This window comes from Meles meles, chromosome 17 (assembly GCF_922984935.1).
Source record: "Meles meles chromosome 17, mMelMel3.1 paternal haplotype, whole genome shotgun sequence".
Lineage (NCBI taxonomy): Eukaryota > Metazoa > Chordata > Mammalia > Carnivora > Mustelidae > Meles > Meles meles.
In genome coordinates, this window is record NC_060082.1 from 4674052 (window position 1) to 4697127 (window position 23076).

The window sequence follows — 23076 nt, forward strand, 5'->3', positions numbered from 1 at the left end:
GGAAGAATAGTTCATAGACACCTAAGTGGTGTGAAATATGAATTTCGAAGATGTGCACAGACAAAGATGTCTCAAAACCAACTCTTAACTAATGTGCCACGTTGGTCCTTGGGTTCAAATTCTGGACGAAGACTGCCCTGGACTGACGCCACCTACGTTCCGGATTTCTACTGCGGGTTGCCTTTCAGCCATATTCAATCAAACTGGCAGACATTTGGTCGGATTCATGGCCCATGAATTTTAAGATAAAATTTGATAAAATCTGTCAATCTTGATGTTTAGTTTTCAGAAAATATTTATATCAGCCATTTGTCTCGATAAAGTCCCTGAGGGATAGTAGACAGGCTGAGATCAGACATGTACGTGGGTGACGGAAAACCGGGGTGGGAGGGGACGGTGCGTGGAATAGCGTCCCCCCAAACTCGTGTCAGCCCAGAACCTCCGAATGCATCCTAATTCAGAAATAGGGTCTTTGCAGATGTACTGAATGTATTGTGAACTTCGAAGAGAGCACACGTGAGATGAAAGTGTGGTTAATTAGCAGGAGAGACTACACTAAGACTCGGAGGAACTGACAGGAGTCTGTTGAGGTGGAGGAAATAGCCCCCGAGCCCCGGTCTGGGAGCCAGGGACCCCCCCCCTCATGACCAGATGCCCTCGAGGAGGGGAGCACAGGGGGCATGAGCACACGCTGGGCAGCCCTGGCCTCTGGGCAAGAGAGCGCTGGCCTCTGGATGGATCAGGATTGGTGGGGGACGGAAGACCACAGCCTCCCATCACAGAGAAGAAACAGCAGGAGCACGGAGGGCATGTCGCTGGGGAGGAGGTGTTGCCCATTTCTGGGTGCAGCTAGAACATTATTAGTGTGATGGTGCCAGTTGGAAATTAATCCACGGGCGCGTGACTCTGCCCCGTGAGCCCCCCAGCGTCTGCCCTGCCAGGCTGAGAAAAGACTGTGATAACTCAGGGCCGGGGGCTATTTTTATATTCAATACCTCCTGCATGGGAAGTATTCAGTTCATAAATGATGATGATGGAAAACCTTCCTCCCTTCATGGGCGGCAGAAGCCAGCGGCCACAGGACCAGGCGGACGGCGTGTGCAGCCCTGTGTGCTAGCCAAATGTTACGGTAAATCTGTATTTTTCCATAAGTCTCTGATCGTCCTGTTTCTTCGGAGAACCCTGACTAATACAGGAGGTTTTCACTGCTTTGAGAGAAGGCACAATATAAGAGGAAGGAAAGGGCTTCCGTTCAAGGCAGCGGGGAAGTGATTTAATTTAATGTAATTTAATATAAATGACTCTCTGCATCTCAGTTGGAGAGGCTGACCTCGATATTAAGCCAAGAATCTTCCACTTGATCCAGGCTGAGAAAACAGTGATGTTGGGGGTGAGCCCAAGAGGCTGCCAGGGAAGGCTAGCTCCTCCCAGGCCCCAGGCCCCCCAGAGTTTGAAAATTCAAGTACTGTGTCAGGGGAAGACCGGCTGCACAATAACATGGCACATAGTGGCATCTACTGGTCAGTGGGGGTATTGCACTCAATTTCTTTTTCTAGGAAATAGATGGAGCCATTTAGGGTTGATCCTACTTGTCTCCCCTGGAAATCAAAATAGGAGAAATTCCTGTTATAGAGAGAAAACAGAGGGGAGATCTTGGAGTCTTCCAGAACAAGCCCGAGCTACAAGCCCAAGTTCTGGTCCTTGCTTTGCCAGCTGTATAAACTCGGTTGGGTCGCTCGGTGCCCCAGCCAAAGGAGCCTCATCTAGCATCACAGACGTGAGGATCACAGCATTTCAGGGGCGACAACCTTGTGCCCCTAAAGCACTAAGGGTACCCCCAGGGGCGTGTCAGAAAGGCAGGGCCAAGACAGCTCCTCCCCTTCCCTCTGATCTAGGTACTTCTCTTTTTGTCTCTTTATATACTAATTTTAAAAATAATACTGTGATTTCGAAAAGAATTTCAGAGCTCTTTCTAAGTTTTCAAAAATTCTGCTTCTGCTATAAAGACCTGGCCAGTGCCCATCAACAACATTTCCTGTGCCTGCCACATTCGAAGGTCCTGTACTAACTCTCTATGAGCTACAAATACGAGTCCCTTCTCCGAAAGAGCTTACAACCTGATCGCGGACTAAAACCAGCACATCGGCTACTCCTTCCTTAATAAAGCATTTTTTGACAAATCAGTTGGGTTATTTTTTTCCTTGTGATCATATCTCTGATTTTATAATACAAATCAATGGGAAAGAAAATTCTTTTTATAGTCTGTCTTGCTGGAAGTCATCTCCACTGTAAAACGAATGTTTCAGGATTCTCTTGGGAAGAACCCGTCACGGAGTTGAGATTCACTGTCACTACGTACCCATGTCCTTCTCATGGGAAGCCCAGGGGATTAAGAGACTTTGTAAGCATTATCTCTGGTTCTTAAGCAAAGTATATAAGGCTCTAGGCGTCCGGACGCAGAAAACAGGCTATATATCTACAACAAGGGCAGACATGTAAGATATCTTCGAATTTCCCATTAGAGGAATTTCCTATTCATCTTCATTCAGAATTCAAGTTGTTTAATATTTAAACATTTCTGTTAAGGAATAGGGAGAAGGGTGCCTGGGTTGCTCAGTCGGTTCAGCATCAGCCACTGATTTTGGCTCAGGTCATGATCTCAAGGTTGTAAGATCGAGTCCCACATTGGGCTCTGTGCTGGGAATGGAGTCTGCTCTGGGATTCTCTCTCCCTCTCCCTCTGCCCCTCCCCACCCCTTCCCCTTGTGCTCACATTCTAAACAAAAAAGTATAGGAAGAAATTTACTCCTCAGTGGTCCAAATAAGGTAATAATACTACCATGAAGAATTAGCACTGATTAAGTACTTACTCTGGCCCAGAAAGGGTTCCAAGAGCATTGTTAACTCATTTAATCCTCACCGCATCCCTAGAAAGGACAGTCCATTTTTATCCCCATTTTACAGAGCAGGAAACTGATACACAGAGTCGTTAAATAGCTAAGGAAGTTAGGATTGGCTGACGGGGCTGGTCCAGACTTTCTGGGGTTGGGGGGAGCATAAACAGGGGTCAGACCAGCCCCGCCTGTGCCCACGGCCCACCGCTCACCCTCCAAGGCCCTGCTGTGGGCATCGGGTGCCCAGCTCTGGTCTCCAGGACTATTTGCACCGGGCCCGAGGGGGCATGGACAGTGCCTGAATATTGCCTGGCACTCTGTCCAATAAGAAAAAAACCACCTAAAAAGAGACAGTTCAAGTCCTTTCGGCTGGTCTCTCGTCTCGGCATCCTGGGCCAGTCTAAATTAGATTTATCTAATCTAATCCTCCTGTAGAAGAGATAAAGGAGGCTTATCTAATTCTTCCCAGGTTGGGCCCACCTACCGGGTACTGTAGTCAAAGACCAGTTTCAAGGCTCCAACAGGCCAGAGGGAATCAGAGAGTTATTTTACTGTCCCCTTTTTTCTCCATCCAAGAACTGATGGTCATACATGTGCTTTCCAGATCTTGGCTGGAGGTGCCCTACCCTCCCTGCCAAGCCCCACAGACGCAACCAGGAAGGTTCTCACCCTTGAATTATCTTCGCTGCAGCGGGAGATGTACGCTGGAGACTCCGGGTCATAACTCACCAGCAGAGACGAGCTGAATGGACAGGCCTGCTCTGCTAGACACATTATACAGTGAGCGAAAAGCAAAGAACCTTCCCTCAGAAATGCCGTGGTCCCCATGCTTTCATCCTTTCTCGTAATGTGTATGATTTATCTTCTCTTGGAAAGGCGCACATAAATTTTAATGCACTGTACTTAGGAACAGTAAACAAAGCCACTGTTTGCTACCCCCATGCGTTTCCCAGGAAGAGGGGGAAGTCATCACAGCCTGATGGGGGCCTTCAGGCCCAGCAAGGGGACTGCGATGGGAGGGCCCCCGAAGGGAAGGCGTCTCTGATTTGTCAGGCCCTAAGACAAGAAAAATATCTCTGTGATTACCAGATGGCCCCATCCTTCAAAGCCTGATTACAAAACCGCCAGTGACATTGAACATCAAGACTCCAGGACTGGAGAGGTGGACTCGCCTTATGGCCAGACAGTACGCCCACGACAGCCGTTCTGGACAGAAGAACAGAGGGACACCGTCCGGCCCCTGCCCACAGGATCCTTGGCAGACGGTCAGCCTCCCATGTGTGGTCCAGAAAGGAAGAGGAGAGGCGTCTAATTCGACACTGGGAGCAAACGCTAAGCTCCTGGGCGTCTGCGGCCTTCAGAGAGGCGCCCCCATTACCCGCTGAACAGGCTCCGACTTTCTCAGGGTGGGGATCAGGGGAAAAGCTGTCTGCCTGCCCCTGCCCGCCTCCCTGCGCCCCAGCTCTGAGAGGCCTCGCAAACGCCCAAAGGTCCCTGATGCAGCGTGAGAGTCAGCACGGGGGACACCGGCTGTTTCCTGTCCAACACGACTGTCCGAGGGGATGCATTTAACACTCGCCTTTCACAAGATGAAATGACTGGTCGCCCGGACGACAAACCCTCCTGCCTCCGTGTGACCCCAGGCAGGCCCGAGTGAGCCATGAGGCCTCTCGGCAGCCCCCTGGGACCCCTGGGACCAGAGGCGGGACCACCCACGGCCAGCCCCTCTGACCCTCACAGATCGTGACATTTCCAAGGCTGTGGAAATCAGGAAAATAGAAACTCATTTCCTTTGCCGAGACTGAATGATTTCGATGGGAACACATCATTTCTAACAGAACGCCTGTCACCCCCTGGCTGGACAAACCCAGGTCGTCCCCTCAAGGATGAGAACCTGCGGAAAACATTCCCAGATACAGAAGTAAAGGGGCCGAGATGAGACACGCCAGGCAGATTCCATGAAAGAAGTTTCATCCGGAAAGATTCTAGCAAAGATGGAATGTCAGACAGAGAGAAGGAAAAAACAAAGGCCTCTAGCCATCCGGGTAGAAGACAAAACAGTGTATGGTACTGAGAAGCAGCGGGTTTCCCCTTTGCAACCTCAAATGCAAGAATGTCCTTCAACAGCAGAGCAGACAGTGAGTGTGCGGACTGGAAAGGGGACAGGCCCGGATCACGAGCAGGAATGAGCCGCACACACAACACGGTGGAGGGGACACGGGGGCGCCCGAAACTGCAGGGTGAGTCCACACACACGGGGCTCAGACACCGCCCAAGTGGACACCACCTTGTTCCAGGATGCGTAGCTAAGGGGGGACTGGAGGCAAAAAGCGAGGATGCAGGTACCCACTATTCGGGAGAGTGGGTCCGTCTGGGGAAGGGGTGGGGGGCGCCATTGGAACGAACTTGCAGGCGGTAACGAGGCTCCACGTCCGGCGCCGGCGGCTACTCGGGCGTTCTGCTTACTGTCACACTCAAAATGGCACACACGTGTTGTACACTATTCCACACGGACCATCCGTCTCAAACGAAACTGTTAAACACTGAAAAAGGACATGTCGGGGCGCCTGGGTGGCTCAGTCGTTAAGAGTCTGCCTTCAGCTCAGGTCATGATCCCAGCGTCCTGGGACCGAGTCAGGGCATGGGGCTCTCTGCTCAGCGGGGAGCCTGCTTCTCCTTCTCCCTCTGCCGCTCCCCCGGCTTGTGCTCTCTCTCCTGCTTCCTCTCGCTCTCAAATAAATAAAATCTTAGAAAAAAAATTTTTTTAATTTAAAAAGACATCTCAAGTGGAAAGCAAAGGAAACATATAATGAAAAATTAACTTCTTGCAGGTTTAAAGAACGTCCCAGCCGACTTAAAAGCCGAGGAAGCACGGGCCGCGGGAGGAACGCTGCCCGCAGCGGATTTCAAGAAGCAGCGAGACTGAGCGCCAAAGAGAGAGAGAGGGGAAGATTGCAACAGACGAATCTCATTCACGAAAATAGATGCAAAATCCCTACTTGTTTGGTTTTTAAATAGGCAATTGGAGTGAGAAGTGTATTACTAGGGCCCATCCTGTCAGTCACTGTGGGCATTTGTAATAAAAACACACGCATGGTTCAGCAGACTTCTTACTTGGATTAAATTCAGAGAAAAGTCTCAGTAATCGCTGGCAATTCATTTGATCAACTTGAACATGTTTTACTGATTTTAATAAGGAACCAGAGCATCAGTGACCCACAGAAGTATAGCTCCTGGACAGAAGAACACCATTTAGGGGCGCCTGGGTGGCTCAGTGAGTTAAAGCCTCTGCCTTCGGGTCAGGTCGTGATCCCAGGGTCCTGGGCTTGAGCCCTGCATTGGGCTTTCTGCTCGGCAGGGAGCCTGTTTCCTCCTCTCTCTCTGCCTGCCTCTCTGCCTACTTCTCTGCCTACTTGTGATCTCTGTCTGTCAAATAAATAAAGTCTTTTACAAAAAAAAAAAAACACCGTTTACTTCATATTGACACGTCGGATGCTAGGGGCATTCCTATTAAAATCTGGTGCAACAGAAAGACGTGCTATCGTTACGTCATGTGAAATTATTAAGTTTTAGGCAAGTGTAATACGGTAAGAAAAAAATAATTAGGAAATATACATATGGAAGGGAAGGCCAAATTATCATTTTTGGCATAAATACCTTAAAATCAAGAAAATTTACTGAAACGTGGTTAGTACTAGAGCGTTCTTGTAATATGTTCAGTTGCAAAATAAACATACAAAACTCCGTGGTAGTCAAAACAAACTGGGGGTTGCTGGGGGGAAGTGGGATTGGGAGAGGGGGAGCGGGCTATGGACATTGGGGAGGGGAGGCGAACCATAAGAGACTATGGACTCTGAAAAACAACCTGAGGGTTTTGAAGGGTCAGGGGTGGGAGGTTGGGGCAACCTGAGGGTTTTGAAGGGTCAGGGGTGGGAGGTTGGGGGAACAGGTGGTGGGTAATGGGGAGGGCACGTTTTGCATGGAGCACTGGGTGTTGTGCAAAAAGAATGAATACTGTTACACTGAAAAAATAAATAAAATGAAAAAAAAAAAAAAAAAAACCTCCGTGGTAGTGATCGCGTCCTCAAACGCCTTCCAGCGCACAAAGTGAATGGTGCTTCTGTGATGATAGGAGACAGTAAATACACATTTCATGCAAAGGGGAAAGTGAACCCAGATTTGTTCTTCTGATTGCTCAAGAGAATTGGTAAAATCAGCTTTCTGTATCAAAATTCCTAATTTCTATATGCAGGTAATAAATTCAAAAATTGTCTGGACTAACCGTGTCCATAGGCTAGACGTGACCATGGGCCACCCGTGTGTAACTTCCAATCAGCACTTTCTCGTAGAATCCACCTGAAAATATAATGGGAGCAAATGTAAACCAGGACAAAAACTGATTAATTTTTCAATCAGAGGAAGACAATTATCGTATGATCTCACTCCTATGTGGAATTTAAGAAACAAAGCAGAGGATGATAGGGGAAGGGAGGGAAAAAGAAAACAAGATGAAATCAGAGAGGGAGACAAAGCCTAAAAGACTCTTGATCATAGGAAACAAACTGAGGGTTGCTGGAGGGGAGGGGGGTAGGGAGAAGGGGTAACTGGGGGATGGGCATTAAGGAGGGCACGTGATGGAATGAGCACTGGCTGTTAAACGCAACTGATGAATAAGTGAACTCCACCTCTGAAACTAATAATATAGCATACGTTAATGAACTGAATTTAAATTTTAAAAAATAAAATACGTTTTGGAAGAAAAAACTGATTAGTTTTTGAATCGCTAATCATTTGAAATAAATTGAACTTCTTCCTCTTACCTGATACCAAATAAAGTCCACAGAAGAAAGATTTAAATGTAAAAAAATGAAACTAAATAAGCACTGGGAAAAAAATCGTTAAATATTTATATGATCTTGGAGTGGGGAAGTCTTTCTACAAATAACAACAAATACAGAAATCAGAAAAAGAGAAGACTGACCTTGATCGTATATACTTTTTTAATAATTTCAGGTCAAAAAATAAAAGATCAGTGGCAGATTAGGAAAAAATATTAAAAACACATGGGGTCAATATCCCGAGACAGAGGCTGGTCTTACAAATCAATAACAAGAACCTCCAGAAAATGCAAAGCACAGGATGGAAAAGCCCAAAGTAAGGAACATCCGTGGCTGTTGAGCATACTGTAGGCATTCAGTCTTAGTAGCAATTAAACAAATACAAATTAGCCGATTACATGATGCCATTTTCCCCTATAGATTTGACAAAGATTTTTTTTTTTTTTTTTTTTTTTTTTTTTTTGGTCCAGGTGGAAAAGGCATTCCTGGTTGGTAGAAGGATACACAAACAATGTGTAGAACAATTTGGCAATATGTGTCAGAAACTTTGACTCAGCAGGTCTATTTCTGGAAGGTCAATCTAAGGAAATCAGAATATATACAAGGATTGAGTTGCAAAATGTCATTACTGCTATTGATGTGGGAAACAGGCAGAAGAAAAATTATTAAATTTCCTTACCTACTGACAAGCCCTTAAAACAGGCAGAGCGACTCTCCTCTAGGGACTCAACTACCCCCAGCTTAAGGCTTTGCTAAGGGCAAAGGGCAATCCTAGCCTGACCGACCCCCTACCCCCAACCAGGATCCTGTAAGTCTACTTTAAACAATTCCTTTGGAAACTTTATCTCTAAACCTCCAAGATAGTGTTGACAATCATTCCCAAGCATATGGCCCACTGATAGACATCTAAAGGGGCTCACGATGAATAACCTTTTCCCCAGACAATAGCTAGCCTCTTAAGGTCCTAGAAACCTTGCTTCCAAAATTCCTTAGAGACTTACACCATCCCTAATCCCCTCCCTAACTTACAAGTATATAATGGACCAGTCCTCATATCCCCACAGCAGCAGCTCTTCCTGCCCACAGGTCCTGTCCCTGAGCTTTAATAAACCACCATTTTGCACCAAAGATGTCTCAGGAATTCTTTCTTGGTCATCAGCTCCAGACCTCACCCCACCGAACCTCACCTATGTTCTAGAACTTCCTCACTATCACAGCAAAACACAAAGACAGACAGAACATTGCCCACATGAACTGAGAAGCAGGTAAATGAGTACATTCACACAATGAAATTCCTGGCATTTTTAGTCTGAAAAAGTCCTGAAAAATATTTAATTTTTTAAAAATATTTTATTTTTTAAGTAATTTCTACACCCAACATGGGGCTTGAACCCATGACCCCGAGATCAAGAGTCAGATTCTCCACCAACCCAACCAGCGAGGTGCCCCCAAAATATTTATTATTGAAAGATACAATACATTGTTAAAGTTTTTTTTAAGTTTATTTATTATTATTATTTTAAGTAGGCTCCACACCCAGCATAGAGCCCAACACAGGGCTTGAACTCATGACCCTGAGATCAAGACCTGAGTTGAGATCAAGAGTCAGATGCTCAACTGACTGAGCCAGCCAGGTGCCCCTTAAAGGCATTATTTTTAATTCAATTTATTTGAAGTTAAAACAAATGAAGTTAAGTTTAATATTAAATCAGTGCCCCTTGAAACTACACAGTCTGTAGAGGGACGAGAAAGGAACTCCCTCGGTGGTCACCTCTGGATAGTACACTCGGAATTGTTGTGTTCCAGATTTCCTTTTTAACAGAAAGAAGAAAACTGTATTTTAAATTAAAAGATAAAGGAAGCTGGGGTCCTCAGGTAGACTGGTTGGTTATTATGTTGCTTAGTTGTATTAGGAGGAGCTAGACAGAGTCCGCACGTTGTGGTTAGCTGTGCGTGAACGAACAGACGCGCTGTGTTTTGCTTGGGCGGCTTTTAAAGTCAAGTCATATGCTAAACACGGTGAAGAGAGCCGCTCGGGAAATGTGCGGAGTGCCGGGAGCCAGCTTAGGCAGGGTTTCACAGAACACTCTGAAAAATTAAAATTTTATTGCAAATAATCCACAAAGTGGGTTTTCTTTAGGTGGTTTATGAGAATTGCCTGTCAGTGCCTGGTTTTATCCACGGCGACTTAATACAGTTAATGGACCTTAGACAAATATTTACAGGCCCAGAGAGAGATTTATTGGCAGACTTGGCCTTCCTTCCAGGCCCAGTTCACAGTGAACTCCTGCCAACCCCTCAGATACACAGAGAAGCTGGAGAGACTCTGCCAGCGATTTAGGCGAGCGAAAGCGTGGGGTTGGGAAGGGTGTGACGTTCCCTAGGTGAGTCGGACGGTAGGGTCTTGAATCAGAAGGCAAGGGCCCCGAGAGAACAAGTGGTACGTGTGCCAGCTACAAATTAAGAGCCTGCTTTAAAAACGTGATGGCGTTTCTCGGACCTGGATGACCGCTTCCTGCCCCTCTGCCCGTTGCTGTCCCCCTAGGCCCCCACACCCCCCAGAGCCGTGAGTGCGTCTGGAATGTGGCAGCTGACTCCCAAGACTGGCCACCATCGCCTCTCACCTGCGCCACTCCACTAACCTCCAGGTGGGTCTTTCTAGAACATGTTCTCACTGAGTTGGCAGAGGGACTTTTTTGAAACGTCATTTTTGTGCCGGAATCCCTCCAACAGCTTTCTGTCGCACGTGGGGAAACCCTCAACTTCTCGTCTATGGCGGCCCTGCCTCCGCCCCAGTCCTGCCAATTATTCTTAGCCGCAGGGGCCTTCTTTCTATTTCCGGGACTCCAAGCTCATCCGGCACTCTTGTTTGCTTCAGGTGATACGTCTCCTACCCCACTTCCATCCCATTCCTATTAATTAGATTTTCAAACGGTAAGGAATTCAAACTACGCTTTGAGGGCACGCGCTGTGTGACCAGCCGTCGGAGGACTCGGCTACGGGTTTCCCACTCTTTTCAAGAGAGAACACTTGCTGCGAGCCCACGTGGTCACAGCCGCATGCTCGCACACGTGCGTGAAAGGGTTCCGGTGTGCACATCAGTAAGTCTGAACGCTGAAGAGACACCTCTGTCTCCGGGGAGGCACTCGCCTCCCTTGTCTTCCTGGGTTACCTTTCTCCTCTCTCATTGGCTTGGGAACTGTGGGCCAACACCAGGGCTGGGGGCTTCACTCTTTGGAGCCCAGGGGCCCCTCTGATGAAGGCTACAGATATTTCCCAGCAAAAAATGGGCACGTGCACGCACACACACACACAAACACATGCACACATACACGTGTACACACATTCCTAACCATTACAGGCAGCCCCACTTACAAGTCATTAAAAGATTCCCTGTTAGGGCACTTCCCCGGGACAAACATTTTGAAATGTCCTAGATTACGGCGGATCTCACACAAGTAGGTTTTAAGTGCTTCCCTTCTCGGGGAGGCATTCCTGGACCCTGACAGAGATGAGGACTCTGCCAAGCCTTAGCAGCAGCAGCCTGGGCCAGAATTCCTTAGGTGGGTTCTTGCCTGGAAGATTATCACAGTGATTAATCTCATCCACTTTTTGTTGTCAGTTTCAGAGGTTGACACTTCCGGACTTGTTCCCAGATTTTAGGGTTGTTGTCGTTTGAAACCTGCTGCTTCTCTAACACTGACTCTACCCTCTGCTTAGGGAAGAGTTCTGAAAGCGGGGGAGGGGCCTGGGGCCCTTCTCCCAGCTAAATGGGAGGGTGCCAAGGGAAGGAAGAAGCGAGGAGGAGGTGGAAAGAAGGAAGACGGTGTGGAGGCCATAGAGAACGCGGCGTCACATCGGGGCGGGTCAGGACTGGATGGGGAGCCCACTTGCCCACCGGGGCCCAAGGCTCAGGATTGCCCCCAAGCCCCTAAGGCCTCCTTCAGCCCCCTCTCCCACGGAAGCTTGCGCTTTGGTTGGTTACTTGCTTTCCAACGGAGTCAACAGAGTCTGGGGCAGGCTTTTCCCATCTGGGCGTCGCTGACGTTTGGGACAGATGCATCTGTCGTGGACCCGTCCTGGGCAGGGGGCTGATCCGCAGCGCCTCTGGCCTCTGCGCACTGGATGTCGGTGACCCCACCCCCCAGCAACAACTACACGTGTGCCCCGACTCGGGACAAAACAGCCCCTGGCTGAGAACCACTCAGTAGAGGCAAGTTTAAGCCGACAGACTTGGGTTCCAACTCTCGCTCCATCCCTCACAAGCCTATGACCTTGAGAAAACCCACTATTTGTTTGAGCCTGTTGTCTTGTCAGCAAATAATATTTCTCTCAAAAAGTTGTTTTGGGAAGGAAATGCGTGCAAAGCATATTGGTCCACAATAGGTTCTCAACAAACATTTGTTCCCTCCCAGCTCCAGCCTCATTGACTTCACAAATATTTACTGAGCACTTGGGCTGCGTGCAAAGCATAAACACGACGCGATTCTTGTCCTCGAGGAGCTAACCACCTCACGGAGAGGAACGCGCCAGCCTCTGGAACAGAACAGGCGCATTCACGGAGATTACTCACAAATCTTATCACCGTGGCCCTCTTTTTCTCTTTCTTTTTTCCCTTATTAGTTCATCTCTCTCCATGAGCTCCCTGTCCTGCCTCCTGATAGAGGAAGGGGCCCCTGAGTCGGGTCTTGAAAAACAGGGGAACCACGTGGGCTTAGAGACAGCAAGGCCATGGCCAATGGCACGAGTATCTCGGGAAACTGTTATCCTGTGGGCGAGAGGCGGAGTGAGTGGGAGAGATGGGTGCAACGTGGAGGAAGCGAAGAGATTTGGACTCTGTCTGGCAGGTCAGGCGGAGTGGCCCAGGGTGCTGCTCTCCGGATGCAGACAGGATCAGACCTGCTCGTGCAAGCCCACCCTGATGGCAGTGGGAGGACAAAGGAGACGGGGAATGAAGGGCGGGAGAGCTGGGGAACGAGACCAGTCAGGAGCCACTGATTCCAGAGGAGCACTAATGAGGGCCTGAGCTAGAGAAGCTGCCAGGACAATGGCAAGATGCCAGGCAGCTCGGGGACATCAGGATGTCGAACTGACTAGAGCTGGCGACTGATGAGACGGGGAGGCGGGCCGCAAGTGAAGAAGAAGGAACAGAGGTGATTATGCGATTCCAGCCTAGGGAATGAGGTGGCTCCCGATGGCATTTAGAAAGGACAGGCCCCCGGAAACGGCTCCTTTTCTCTTTCACAGCTGCCTGCACCGACTCTGAGGGGAGGAGCGCACGCCCTGCGGCTGCCCCTGACAAACCACTTCACAACTCAATCTGACAAACCCGGGAGCGTGTGTGGCCGGCCCACGCCCAGCAGCCCGGTGACAGGTTAGCCCTGTCCGTCTTTGCCTGGTTCTGGGCGGGCGCAGGGAAATGGTGTCAATGGATAATCATCACTGTCCGCCGGGAGTTCACAGTCCAGACGGCGCAGACACACAAAGGCCGAGTAGGGCACAGGGCGCCCCGCGCTGCCTGCCGAGGAGCCGCCCCCGAAAACGTTCCATGAAGGGCATCGGCCTCAAAGCAGGAGCTGGGGAGAAAGACGAGGGCACGACAAGAGTGTTCTAGCCCCGGTACCGGCACCTGCCAAGGCGTGAAGGGGCGGCAGAACTCCGCACGGCTGTGGGCAGGGGGCGTGAAGAGGAGGCTGACACGCAGGCGAGAGCCAGACGAAACAGGTCTGGAAGAGCTAAGGGTCATCAAAAGCAGAGCGGACCCCGAGTGACGGGCTGCGGGCACAAAAGAAAGCTTTCAGGGAAAGGCCTCGGCGCTTGCCCAGTATCGGAAGAAAGCAGGGAAGGTAGCAAATGTCTCAGTGCCTGGTGCTGAAAGGTAAACTGAGGCACACGAAACCCTTTCGGAGCTTGAGTAAAAAGTGACTCCAGCCGGGCAGGTCGGACTGGAAGGGGTGAGGCCCGCTCCCACCACCAGCCGGAGCCCGGGAGAGGCAGACCCGAAGCAAGGACAGCCTTCGGTTGGCTGTGTCTTGCACGGTGGCAGCATTCGGGAAAGCCCACGGAAAAGCCGGCTGTTCCTCAGTTTTGACTTCTTCACCTCGAGCCACTGGCAGGCTGAGGGCTGGGTGTGCTCTGGTGGGCCGCTGGGGAGTCCGACCCGCCTGCAGCCCAATGGCCTCCTTGTGCGATCACCACCAGCGCGCACCCAGCTCCGTGCTAACCTCGCCGGACTCAGGTTAGGGAAGCGCTTCCAACTGCGAGAGAGGGGCTCTGCTCTAGCCATCGTCACAGGGGACTACCGTCCCCTTCCCTGCTGTATCCTCTGCTAGACACAGTGAGTTCCTTGAGGCCAGGACTCTGGTCATCCTCGTACCCCCAGCCTCGCTGAGGGCCGGGCCCAATCGCCTCGTAAGGGTGGACGAATGAATGAATGAATGATCTGTCAGGCAAACTTTCCTGAACGTCCTGCCTTCTACGAACCAGTTGGTCATCTCACCGCGTCTAGATGCCAAGGGCAGCCCAAAGGAGTGAATTTGGCTCCAGAAGATCTGGGTTCTGCTATTGCCTCATACGAATGTGGACCTCAGGCAAAGCGCATACGTTCTAATCTGAGAATCTAGGGTTCTATCTATGAAGGTGGGCTTTTCTTTTTTTTAAAGATTTTATCTATTTATTTGACAGAGAGAGAGGTCACAAGCAGGCAGAGAGGCAGGTGGGGGGGGGGGGGGGCGGGGGAAGGGAAGCAGGCTCCATGCTGAGCAGAGAGCCCGAGGCATGGCTCAATCCCAGGACCCTGAGATCATGACCTGAGCAGAAGGCAGAGGCTTTAACCCCCTGAGCCATGCAGGCGCCCCAGGAAGATGGGCTTTTTGAAGAATTCTGGGAGGCTCAAAATAATGTGTGCCAACACTTCCAAACACTGCTCAAATGTACGGTGTATTTAGTATACATTACCCTCTTCTTTACAAACAAACCCGCACTTCAAAGTCAGAAAAAATATACGAACTCTAAGGTACCGCACGGCAGGCCAGTGAAAATACTACGGTTAACTGTGTCCTTCCACCAGCACCCACCGCTCTGCTGGGGACTGCAGCCGGACGCCGGCTCTTCCCTGCTTGCTCCAGTCACTCACACTCACCTTGCTGTACCTCAAACGTGCCACGCTGGCTCCCACCCCAGGCCTCCGCCCTGCTGTTCACTCTTCCCCGGTAACGGGAAGGTCGTGTCTGCACTTCCTTCAGGCCTCGGCTGGGAAGCTGCCTCACGGGGACTTCCCCGAGCTGTGGCAAGCGGCTCTCCCCCCTCCTCCCTGCTCTGGCTCTCATCTTCCTTAGCCTGTCCTCCTTTCCTGGATGGCAACCATCACATGTTTTTGCTGCTTCTTCGCCTCCCCTAAAAACGTCAGCCCCACGGAGAGCACGCCTCCCTTACAACACCCAGAACAGAGCTCAGCACATGAAGGTACCCCGGGCCTCGTGCTACGTAGTTCACCAAATGAATGACCTTGGGCAAAGAAATGAGGTTTTTCACTGTCGTCACCTGTCATCATGTGCAATTAAAAAGGACTTGCAAAATAAAACAGAAAATAGTAGGATTAGATGAGATCCAGTCTTGCCACGAACAAGCTGTTCGGCCTTGGAAAGTCGTTGTTTCTGAGTCCCAGCGTTCTTACCCATAAAACAGGAGCAGGCCCTCCACCTGCCCGCACCGCAGATCACAGGGCTGCTGTGGCCTCAGGGGGCTCTCGCAGAGCATTTAACAGGATGCGTTTCTGTCTTTACTGTTAACTCTTCAAACTCGTCTATTATAAGACTTGGCGCAGGCCTGGATCTCTATGTAATTGCCTAAAAATAGAGAACAAAGGTTAAAGCTTCCCTTTGATAATGAACTGAGCTTCAAATATTCAGGCTCCAGATTATTTTTATAGTCAGTGTCGGTTCATTTCATGTAGCAGGCAGAGCAATTAGCAGCGGGTCTGAGCCGCTAGGAAGACTCTGCTAGTCTGGGGTTTTGTTCAGAATAAAGAATACAAACCCCTGTCTTACTAAATGGATGGTTCTCCTTGATTAGTGCTGAAAAAATGCTTATGCTGTTTGGAAGACATGTGCTCCCACTGACCCTCTACCCTTGAAGGAGCCCTTGACATGATAGAAAATGATGTGCTGCCTCGGGGCCACGAGCCAAACCCCGGCTTAACTGGCTTAAGACCAGCAGGAACCACACATCTGAACATTCTGCACGGACATTTTCACAGGTAACTACTCTCTTTTCAAAGAACCAGATCAAAATGAGAAGGAACAAAGTTAGAATAGTGGGTAGTTTAAATGATTGCTTAGTATAAACTCAGGTTCTTTTCCTCTATCCACTAGATTTGGTGGGCGGCAGTGGGGGGAGCGCTGGGTGGCTCAGTCAGTTGAGCATCTGTCTTCAGCTCAGGTCATGACCCCAGGGTCCTGGGATCGAGTCCTGCATCCGGCTCCCTGCTCAATGGAGAGCCTGCTTCTCCCTCTGCCTCTGGCCCTCCCCATCTCATGCTCTCTCACTCCCTCTCGACCTCACTCTGACTCTATCTAAATAAATAAAATCATAAAAAAAAAAAAAAGATTCAGGGGGGAAAGGCTTACACCTAGACTCCAGAAGTAGCTCCTTCTTTAAACGCTTGTGAACAGACAGTAAAGCGGGGAGGCGATGGGAAACGGTGCTATGCCAGCAGCAGCGTATTAACTCATTTAATCCTTGCAAACAACTCTCTGAGGAGTCTAAGAATCCCCGTTTCACAGAGAGCTAGCCCGTCCAGATAAAAGCGGCTTGCCCACGGTGGTGCACTGGAATTTGAACGAAGCTGTGTTCTCATGTGCCACGCTCAGTCATGAACTGTAGACGGATGAATACAGAACAGGCATCGTACACCGGACTCCAAGGGGAATCCGACAATGATCATTTACCTTTCGGAAAGCAAGGTCACGGAATTTCCACAGCGTGAGCTCCACAGCTGGGCTAACGAGTGCTTCAGCAAATCCACTTCTTACACTGGGCTAGGACATGAGTCACCAAGAAATGATGCAATTCGGTGAGAGGATTTGGATGTGGGAGGGGATTATTAAAGGTCTGGAATTATCGAAAAGAAAAGTTTGGGAGTCACACGAACTTCTGCACAAGTGCGAGAGGACCGCCCCTCAAGCAGGCCTTGTATTCAAGGTGGTGATTACACCAGGCCATCATGTATTAAAATACAAGACGAGGAGAGACGGAGTGCTCAGCTCTGTTCACTTTGCAGTAATCTGCATCTCCTGGGCCTGGGCACTTTTTTAATTATAAAAGAATGGAAAACAAAAACAAAAACAAAAACCAGAAAGAATGTCATGGCTGGAAAGCCACTAGTGAACGATCACATACAAAGAGCCCGCAAGATAAGAACTAATGTGGGATATGAGACCAGATGCTACAAGAAAGGTCACTGTCCTCAACAATTACCGGTCTCACCTATTTTCACCTAATGACACCCCTGCAAAACCACCACTCTTCCCTTCTAATGGCAGGTCCCGAAAGGTACCCATCCAAGAACGGCCGCCCAGGACAGCGCTCTTACTTTTGTCCAGCTCATATACACCTTATTCTCGAAGTCCTTTTTGGCCCGAACCGGTATGAAATAGTCTACTTCTCCGAAGTTGTTTTTGTTTTTTTACTGTGAAAGAACAATGTTGATAAATTACTCATCTTTTAAAACCACAATCATAAAATCAATCTCCTGTATTACTACTGCAATTGAGTGTGAGGGAGTCCCCAGCCTACCTGGGCTATGTTAAAAAAAACTTTTTTTAGGTAGCTCATTTACAACTCAGAAAGCATTTCTTCCCTAGAAATATTATAGTCATAAGGGAAATGGATCTGCTCACCAAAGCCTCATTTCCACACTCCCTCCCTCAATTTCCTGGTCTAGATTTATGACTATTTAGGATGCTTCTTAAGCTTTCCAGCGCCTCCCACACAGGTCTCCATTTCCACCATGAATTTTTTTCAAGTGGGGTATTTTTAGCCTGGGAAATGTCTTACTAACAATCTAATTTTGCATCACTTAAAATCTCCTAATTTTCATTTTTACCACAGATGACGCTCGATTACCTTAAATTCTGTATGAAAAATATCTTAAGGCAATCAGAAAATTAAAAACAAAGAGGTATAAGAGAACATTAAAATGTCCCTAGTAGTTCGTGAACTTCAAACATCAAAAGCAAGATGCTATTTTGAAATATGTAATGACTCAAGTTTAAAGATGGGTGAACTTTAATTTAAATAATTAATCGTGTATAAAACCAAATGGTAGTCTAATACCACTGAGATTAAGTGCTGAAAAACGAAGTAATAAAACAACTACATGAAACATGATTACAATTTAAATTCTTTGGACTCTTTTTCTAAGCCCCCACTTTTAATACAGAACGAACTCTCCCAGCCTAAGCGCGGTGGGATTGGTTAACACTTGACATCCAAAAGCTGCACTTTAGGAATGTTCCACGAGTTCTCACAGCTGCTGGGAAAGCTTTAAAAAAGAAGAAGTTGGGGTTAAAAAGACAGCTTCGGACTGTAGCACAGTATAACCGGTACGAATGCCGACTTGGACTTGGACTTTAGGTCTCTAAGTCCATTCCTCTGTTTGTCTACAAAAACCTTTTAGCATCTGATAGTTTCATCAGATTTTCCATTTTCAGCAAGTAACCTTTACTTCCCGTCATGTCCCAGAGAGCTGAGACTCCTGAGATTAGGACAGAGCTGGACCTCAACCTTTATATATAAGGCAACCATTCGTTTTAATTCCCGCTGGAATAGGGTTTTATGCTCCAAACTGAATCTTCACTAGAGCGCACAGGATGCTCAAAAATGTGTCCCAAAGCTCTCGTCCGGTCGGTTCAGGACAGTGACAATGCAGTAGAAGTGGCCGAGGAACTGGCGTCCTATCAGTCGTATTTGATTCTCTCCACCGGGGCTTCCTCCTTGTAATGGGAAATTATTTGAATCAGGATGGAGCAGTTGATGAGGAGGAAGAACAAACCAGCTAACCAGATGAACAGAAACGTGTTCTTTCCCTGAAACTCCAGGACGTAGGCAGGCGCCAGCCATAAGGCCTGCCCTATAAACCACAGCATTAGGAGAACCACAGCTCGCTTCCAGGGGATTCTCACGAGCGGCATCACGAGGGGCAGCAGGCAGAGGTACCAGAGAAAATACTGGGAGGTGCAGACCTTGTTGAAAGTCACAAAAATGGCCGTGTGCAGGAAACAACAGAAGACGAGGTCCCTGTAGTAGGCGAAGGACACGGCCGAGAGCAACACGAACTGCGGCAGGAAGGCGGCGATGCCCAGCGAGGGGCTCCACGGGCTCTCGGCGGTCAGGTACAGCATGTAGAAGTAGGGCGAGAAGTTGTGCCGGGTGTCCCGCCGCGTCAGGTGGTACAGGTAGGTGTGCTCCACAAACTCCCAGCCGTATTTACTGTAAAAGCCGGCGCCCAGGGCGCAAAACGTGAGCCCGGCCACCGCCACGAAGAGCAGCACGGCGCGGCTGCACAGCCTCCCGAGGAACTCGGACAGGCGCGCCCGGAAGGAGCAGCGGCGCGGGCGGGGGCCCGGGTGGCCGCCGCCGCCGCCGCCGCCGCCGCGCTCCGGGAGCAGGTGCAGGGCGATGGGAAGGACGTAGGTCACCGGGTACATCTTCATGTGCACGGCCAGGCCGTACGCCACTGCGGCGCACGCCACCTGCCGCCTCGCCAGCAGGTACAGCGCCGCCAGCACCAGCGCCGCCACCAGCGAGTCGGCGTTGCCGCGGCTGGACACCGCCATGGGCAGGGGGTTGAGAAGCCAGAAGACGCAGTAGCCGCAGGCGCGGCGCCGGCCCAGCCCCCGCAGGCGCAGCAGGCGGTAGAGGAGGAAGGCGGCGAGGAGGTCGCCGCTGATGAACAGAAACTTCCCGAAGAGCTCACCCAGGTACACGTTGGGCGTGAGCAGCCAGCCCAGCAGCGGCGTGTAGCGGTAGGTGGCCCGCAGGTACGGGGAGCGCCCCTGCGTGACGAAGCGCGCGGCGTCCGTGAACACCTGGTAGTCCACGTCCGTGTAGCGCACGAGCAGCGTCCGGTCCTGGAAGACGCCGTAGAAAACCAGGGCCACCCGCGCGAGGAAGGCCACCCCGAAGACGCCGGCGGGCGGCACCCGCAGGCTCAGGAACCACTCCCCCCAGGGCTTGGTCGAGCCCATGACCGCCCGGCGCCTCAGCCGCTCGGCCCCAGCCCCGAGCTGCCCTCCGAGCCCCGACCCTCGCTCGGCGCCCGCGCCTCAGGCGGCCGCCGCATCTCCCACCCGCGCGCCGCCAACCGAAACCACCGCGGGACGGTCGCTTCCGGCAGAGAGCCCCGCCCCCGCGCCGCTTCCGGGGGGAGGTGCCGCGCCGCGCCCTCAGTGGCCCGGCCGGGATTGCCTTCCTCTGGATTGGCTGTGTCGCCGCCGCTCCTTCCTCCGGCGGGGGCGGGACTTCCGGCTCTCGCGGGAGGCGCGGCCCATGGGCACTAGGGGTCCGCGGGTCTCGTCGAGGAGCGGGGCGGCGATCGTCTTCGCGTGAGTGTCCTTCCCGCGCCGCGGATCCGTCCCGCGGAGACGGAGCCAGAGACGGAGCGAGCTTCCAGCCGCGTCCCCCGGCCCGGGGGCCCGAGAGTGAGAGCGCTAGCCGGGCGTCGCACCGCCCCTCGCAGGTCGCCGGGGCCCGTGGGCCGGGCCGAGCGTGCAGGTTGCGCGCGTGCTCGGGACGCGCCCCTGATTTGAAACTGCACCTTCTGTGTCCAGACCCGAGGTGAGCGGGGCCGCTGTCTTGTCCGGCAGCCCTGGGTGGCGGGTGCGACGGGAGGCCGGGAAAGGTGCCGGGGCCTCGCCGCCGCCGACGGGGCTCTTCCTTGTGTCCCGGTTGCCTTCCCCTTCGCGCAGCACCTGACCCTGCGGGCCTCAGCCCCGGTGTCACCTCCCGAAAGCCCACCCTGGCCCCCCCTTCTGCTTTCATCCGCCCTGTGACGTCGCTGCCTCCTCCACCGAGGGTGGACACACGGGGGTGGCGGGGCTCCGAGCTCTGGAAGGTCATTCCCACAGAAGACCACGTCTGCTGCCTGTCCTGTCCGCTGCCGCCCGCCAGGCCAGTGCCCGGGGCCCCTCTCCTGGAATGACCGTTCTTCATCACGGCATTTGTCACAGTGCCGTGTGACACCTGATTTTTTTGTTTCTCTTTCCTCGTTTTCTCGTGGACACTTCGAGGTCTTCGAGAGCAGAGATGATCTTGTTCTTTCCTGTACCTCTGTCTAACACATCCGCAGACTTACAGTGGGCATTCCGTAGAAGTTGAATTGACTGGGGATATCCCTCCTACCAGGGTCCCTCCAGAGTGGCATCCTGGGAGCGCTCCCAGCTCCCAGTCCGTCCGTTTTCCCGGTATCCCTCACCCATCTTCCCCACCCCGCTCCAACCCTTGCTTCCCTGAATTTCTCACCAAGGACTCCTGCCCCTTAGGTCTTTCCCTTCTGCGGGCAGGGCTGCTCTTAGTCTGCAGAATTGTGAATGCCGTCATCATTGTAAGTGATATTTGTAACCTTTTTAATGAGATTGTAGGGTTTTTGAGGTCAGGGATTATATCTTATCCTTAGTTTTTTTTTTTTTTTTTTTCAGTTACTCATAATTTATTGCCGCCATAGGCACATTATAAATATTCAGCAACTACTGATTTACTTCATTTTACAGATTGATCTGGCTTCCTAGGGGGAGTTTCCTTGGCTAGAATAAAGACAGTAGATGACTCCCTTCAGCCTCAACACGCAGCTCCGTGGACTGCCCCCCCCCCAGTCCCCGCCCGCACCTCATGCATCATACAATTGACACTTATCCTTCGGATGAACCGTGTTAATCGTATGTTTTCCATATTCATATTCCGGTATCTTTTCCCCCTTCCGTATGCCTTAGGGTAATTACAGGCCTCATGTTGGTAGTTACTTTTTCTTTTTCTTTTTTTAAAGATCTTATTTATTTATTTGACAGCGAGGGAGACACAAGCAGGCAGAGAGGCAGGCAGAGAGAGGGGGAAGCAGGCTCTCCACCAAGCAGAGAGCCCAACGTGGGGCTCGATCCCAGGACCCTGAGACCATGACCCGAGCTGAAGGCAGTGGCTTAACCTTAGTCCAGACCTTCAATAGCTCCGTTTAATAGTCCGTACCAACCGCGTCCACTACCCCAGGGTCTCTGGCGGTTACCTTCGCCCCAAGCCTTTGAAAGTCTCTTAACTGGTTTAGTGTTTCCTGTCTCTCAGTTCTCCTGCTAGGTCGATATTCATAGACAGTGCTTTAATTAGAGTCTCTCCTTCCTCAAATATCTCAGTGGCTCCCAGCTGCCTATAGGAAAAAAAAAAAAAAAAGACCATTTAGCCTCACATTCAGTCCCTCCATGGCCCTGCCCTTTCAGTCTGTTCGCCTATAAAGCCCTCTCTTCTCTTACGACCCGTCCTCACATTATACGCTCGTCCTTGCTGTCTCCGGTACTTCTGACGCTCTGCCAGCCACAGAGAATCCTTCCTCTCTCGCTTGCCTATGCGCTGCTTGGGCTCCGATGCTGGCCTCTAACCTCGGCTCCTCAGACTCTCCCTAGACCTCAAATCTCTCTGTCAACTGATCTCTCTCCTTGCACGACAGCGAGCTTACTGTCTGTTCTCTCTCTCTCTGACAGTTAATTATGTCCTGCCTTACAAAATACGTCACCTAAATCTTTTACGGGTGTTTAACAAGTGTGCGCGCTCCGCCGCGTACTGGCTGTGTGAACTCGAGACACGTTCCTTCCCTGCTCCTTCCCTTGCTTCTGCGACATCTACTGAGCAGCGTACGTGCAGGTGTCAGGCTCTGCTGGTGACCGAGCGCTGACATGAGTCCCATTCGCGCGGCTCTTAAACGCGCTAGCGACACAGACATTCGTCCAGTAAATCCACAAGCACAGCTGCCGCTCTGGTAAGCGCCACGGGAGGCGGGTCTGCGGTGCGGCCATAGCTTTCGGCAGGCGCTTCGGTGTGAGACTGGGCGCCGGAGGAGTGAGCAGGGCTGGGGCTGGCGAGCGGTGAGGGGTTGCACAGGAGACCAGCAGGTACAAAGCCCGTGCCGGTGCCGCGTGCATCCTGACTCCTGTTTCCTTCTTAGTTGAGTGGTCCCTTCCACGTAACAGGAACTCAGCATTTGCCGATCTTTCTTGACTCTTAGGTCAAATATGTTCTATCCAGACCTTGTAGATCTTTACCTTGCCTAGCCTAGTGCCTGTCCCTGGGAGGTATTGTCCAGAG

General features: G+C 50.9%; 1 protein-coding gene and 1 long non-coding RNA gene across 2 annotated transcripts; both read right to left on the reverse strand.

Annotated features, from left to right (window-relative positions):
* Positions 1-6253: 6253 nt before the first annotated feature.
* On the reverse strand, positions 6254-16810 carry LOC123927524. The gene is made up of 4 exons (XR_006815479.1): positions 16680-16810; positions 15407-15578; positions 6956-7249; positions 6254-6634 (listed from the first exon to the last, which is right to left on the reverse strand). It is a non-coding gene; the product is annotated as an uncharacterized LOC123927524 (long non-coding RNA).
* Positions 16811-18161: 1351 nt separating this feature from the next.
* On the reverse strand, positions 18162-20132 carry PIGM (phosphatidylinositol glycan anchor biosynthesis class M). The gene has a single exon (XM_045982149.1). The coding sequence runs from the start codon at positions 19977-19979 to the stop codon at positions 18690-18692; it is 1290 nt and encodes a 429-aa protein (XP_045838105.1). The 5' UTR covers positions 19980-20132; the 3' UTR covers positions 18162-18689.
* Positions 20133-23076: the final 2944 nt, after the last annotated feature.

Excerpts from the sequence above, each read along its gene's own strand:
- PIGM (XM_045982149.1), bottom strand. The coding sequence starts at position 19,979 with ATGGGCTCGACCAAGCCCTGGGGGGAGTGGTTCCTGAGCCTGCGGGTG.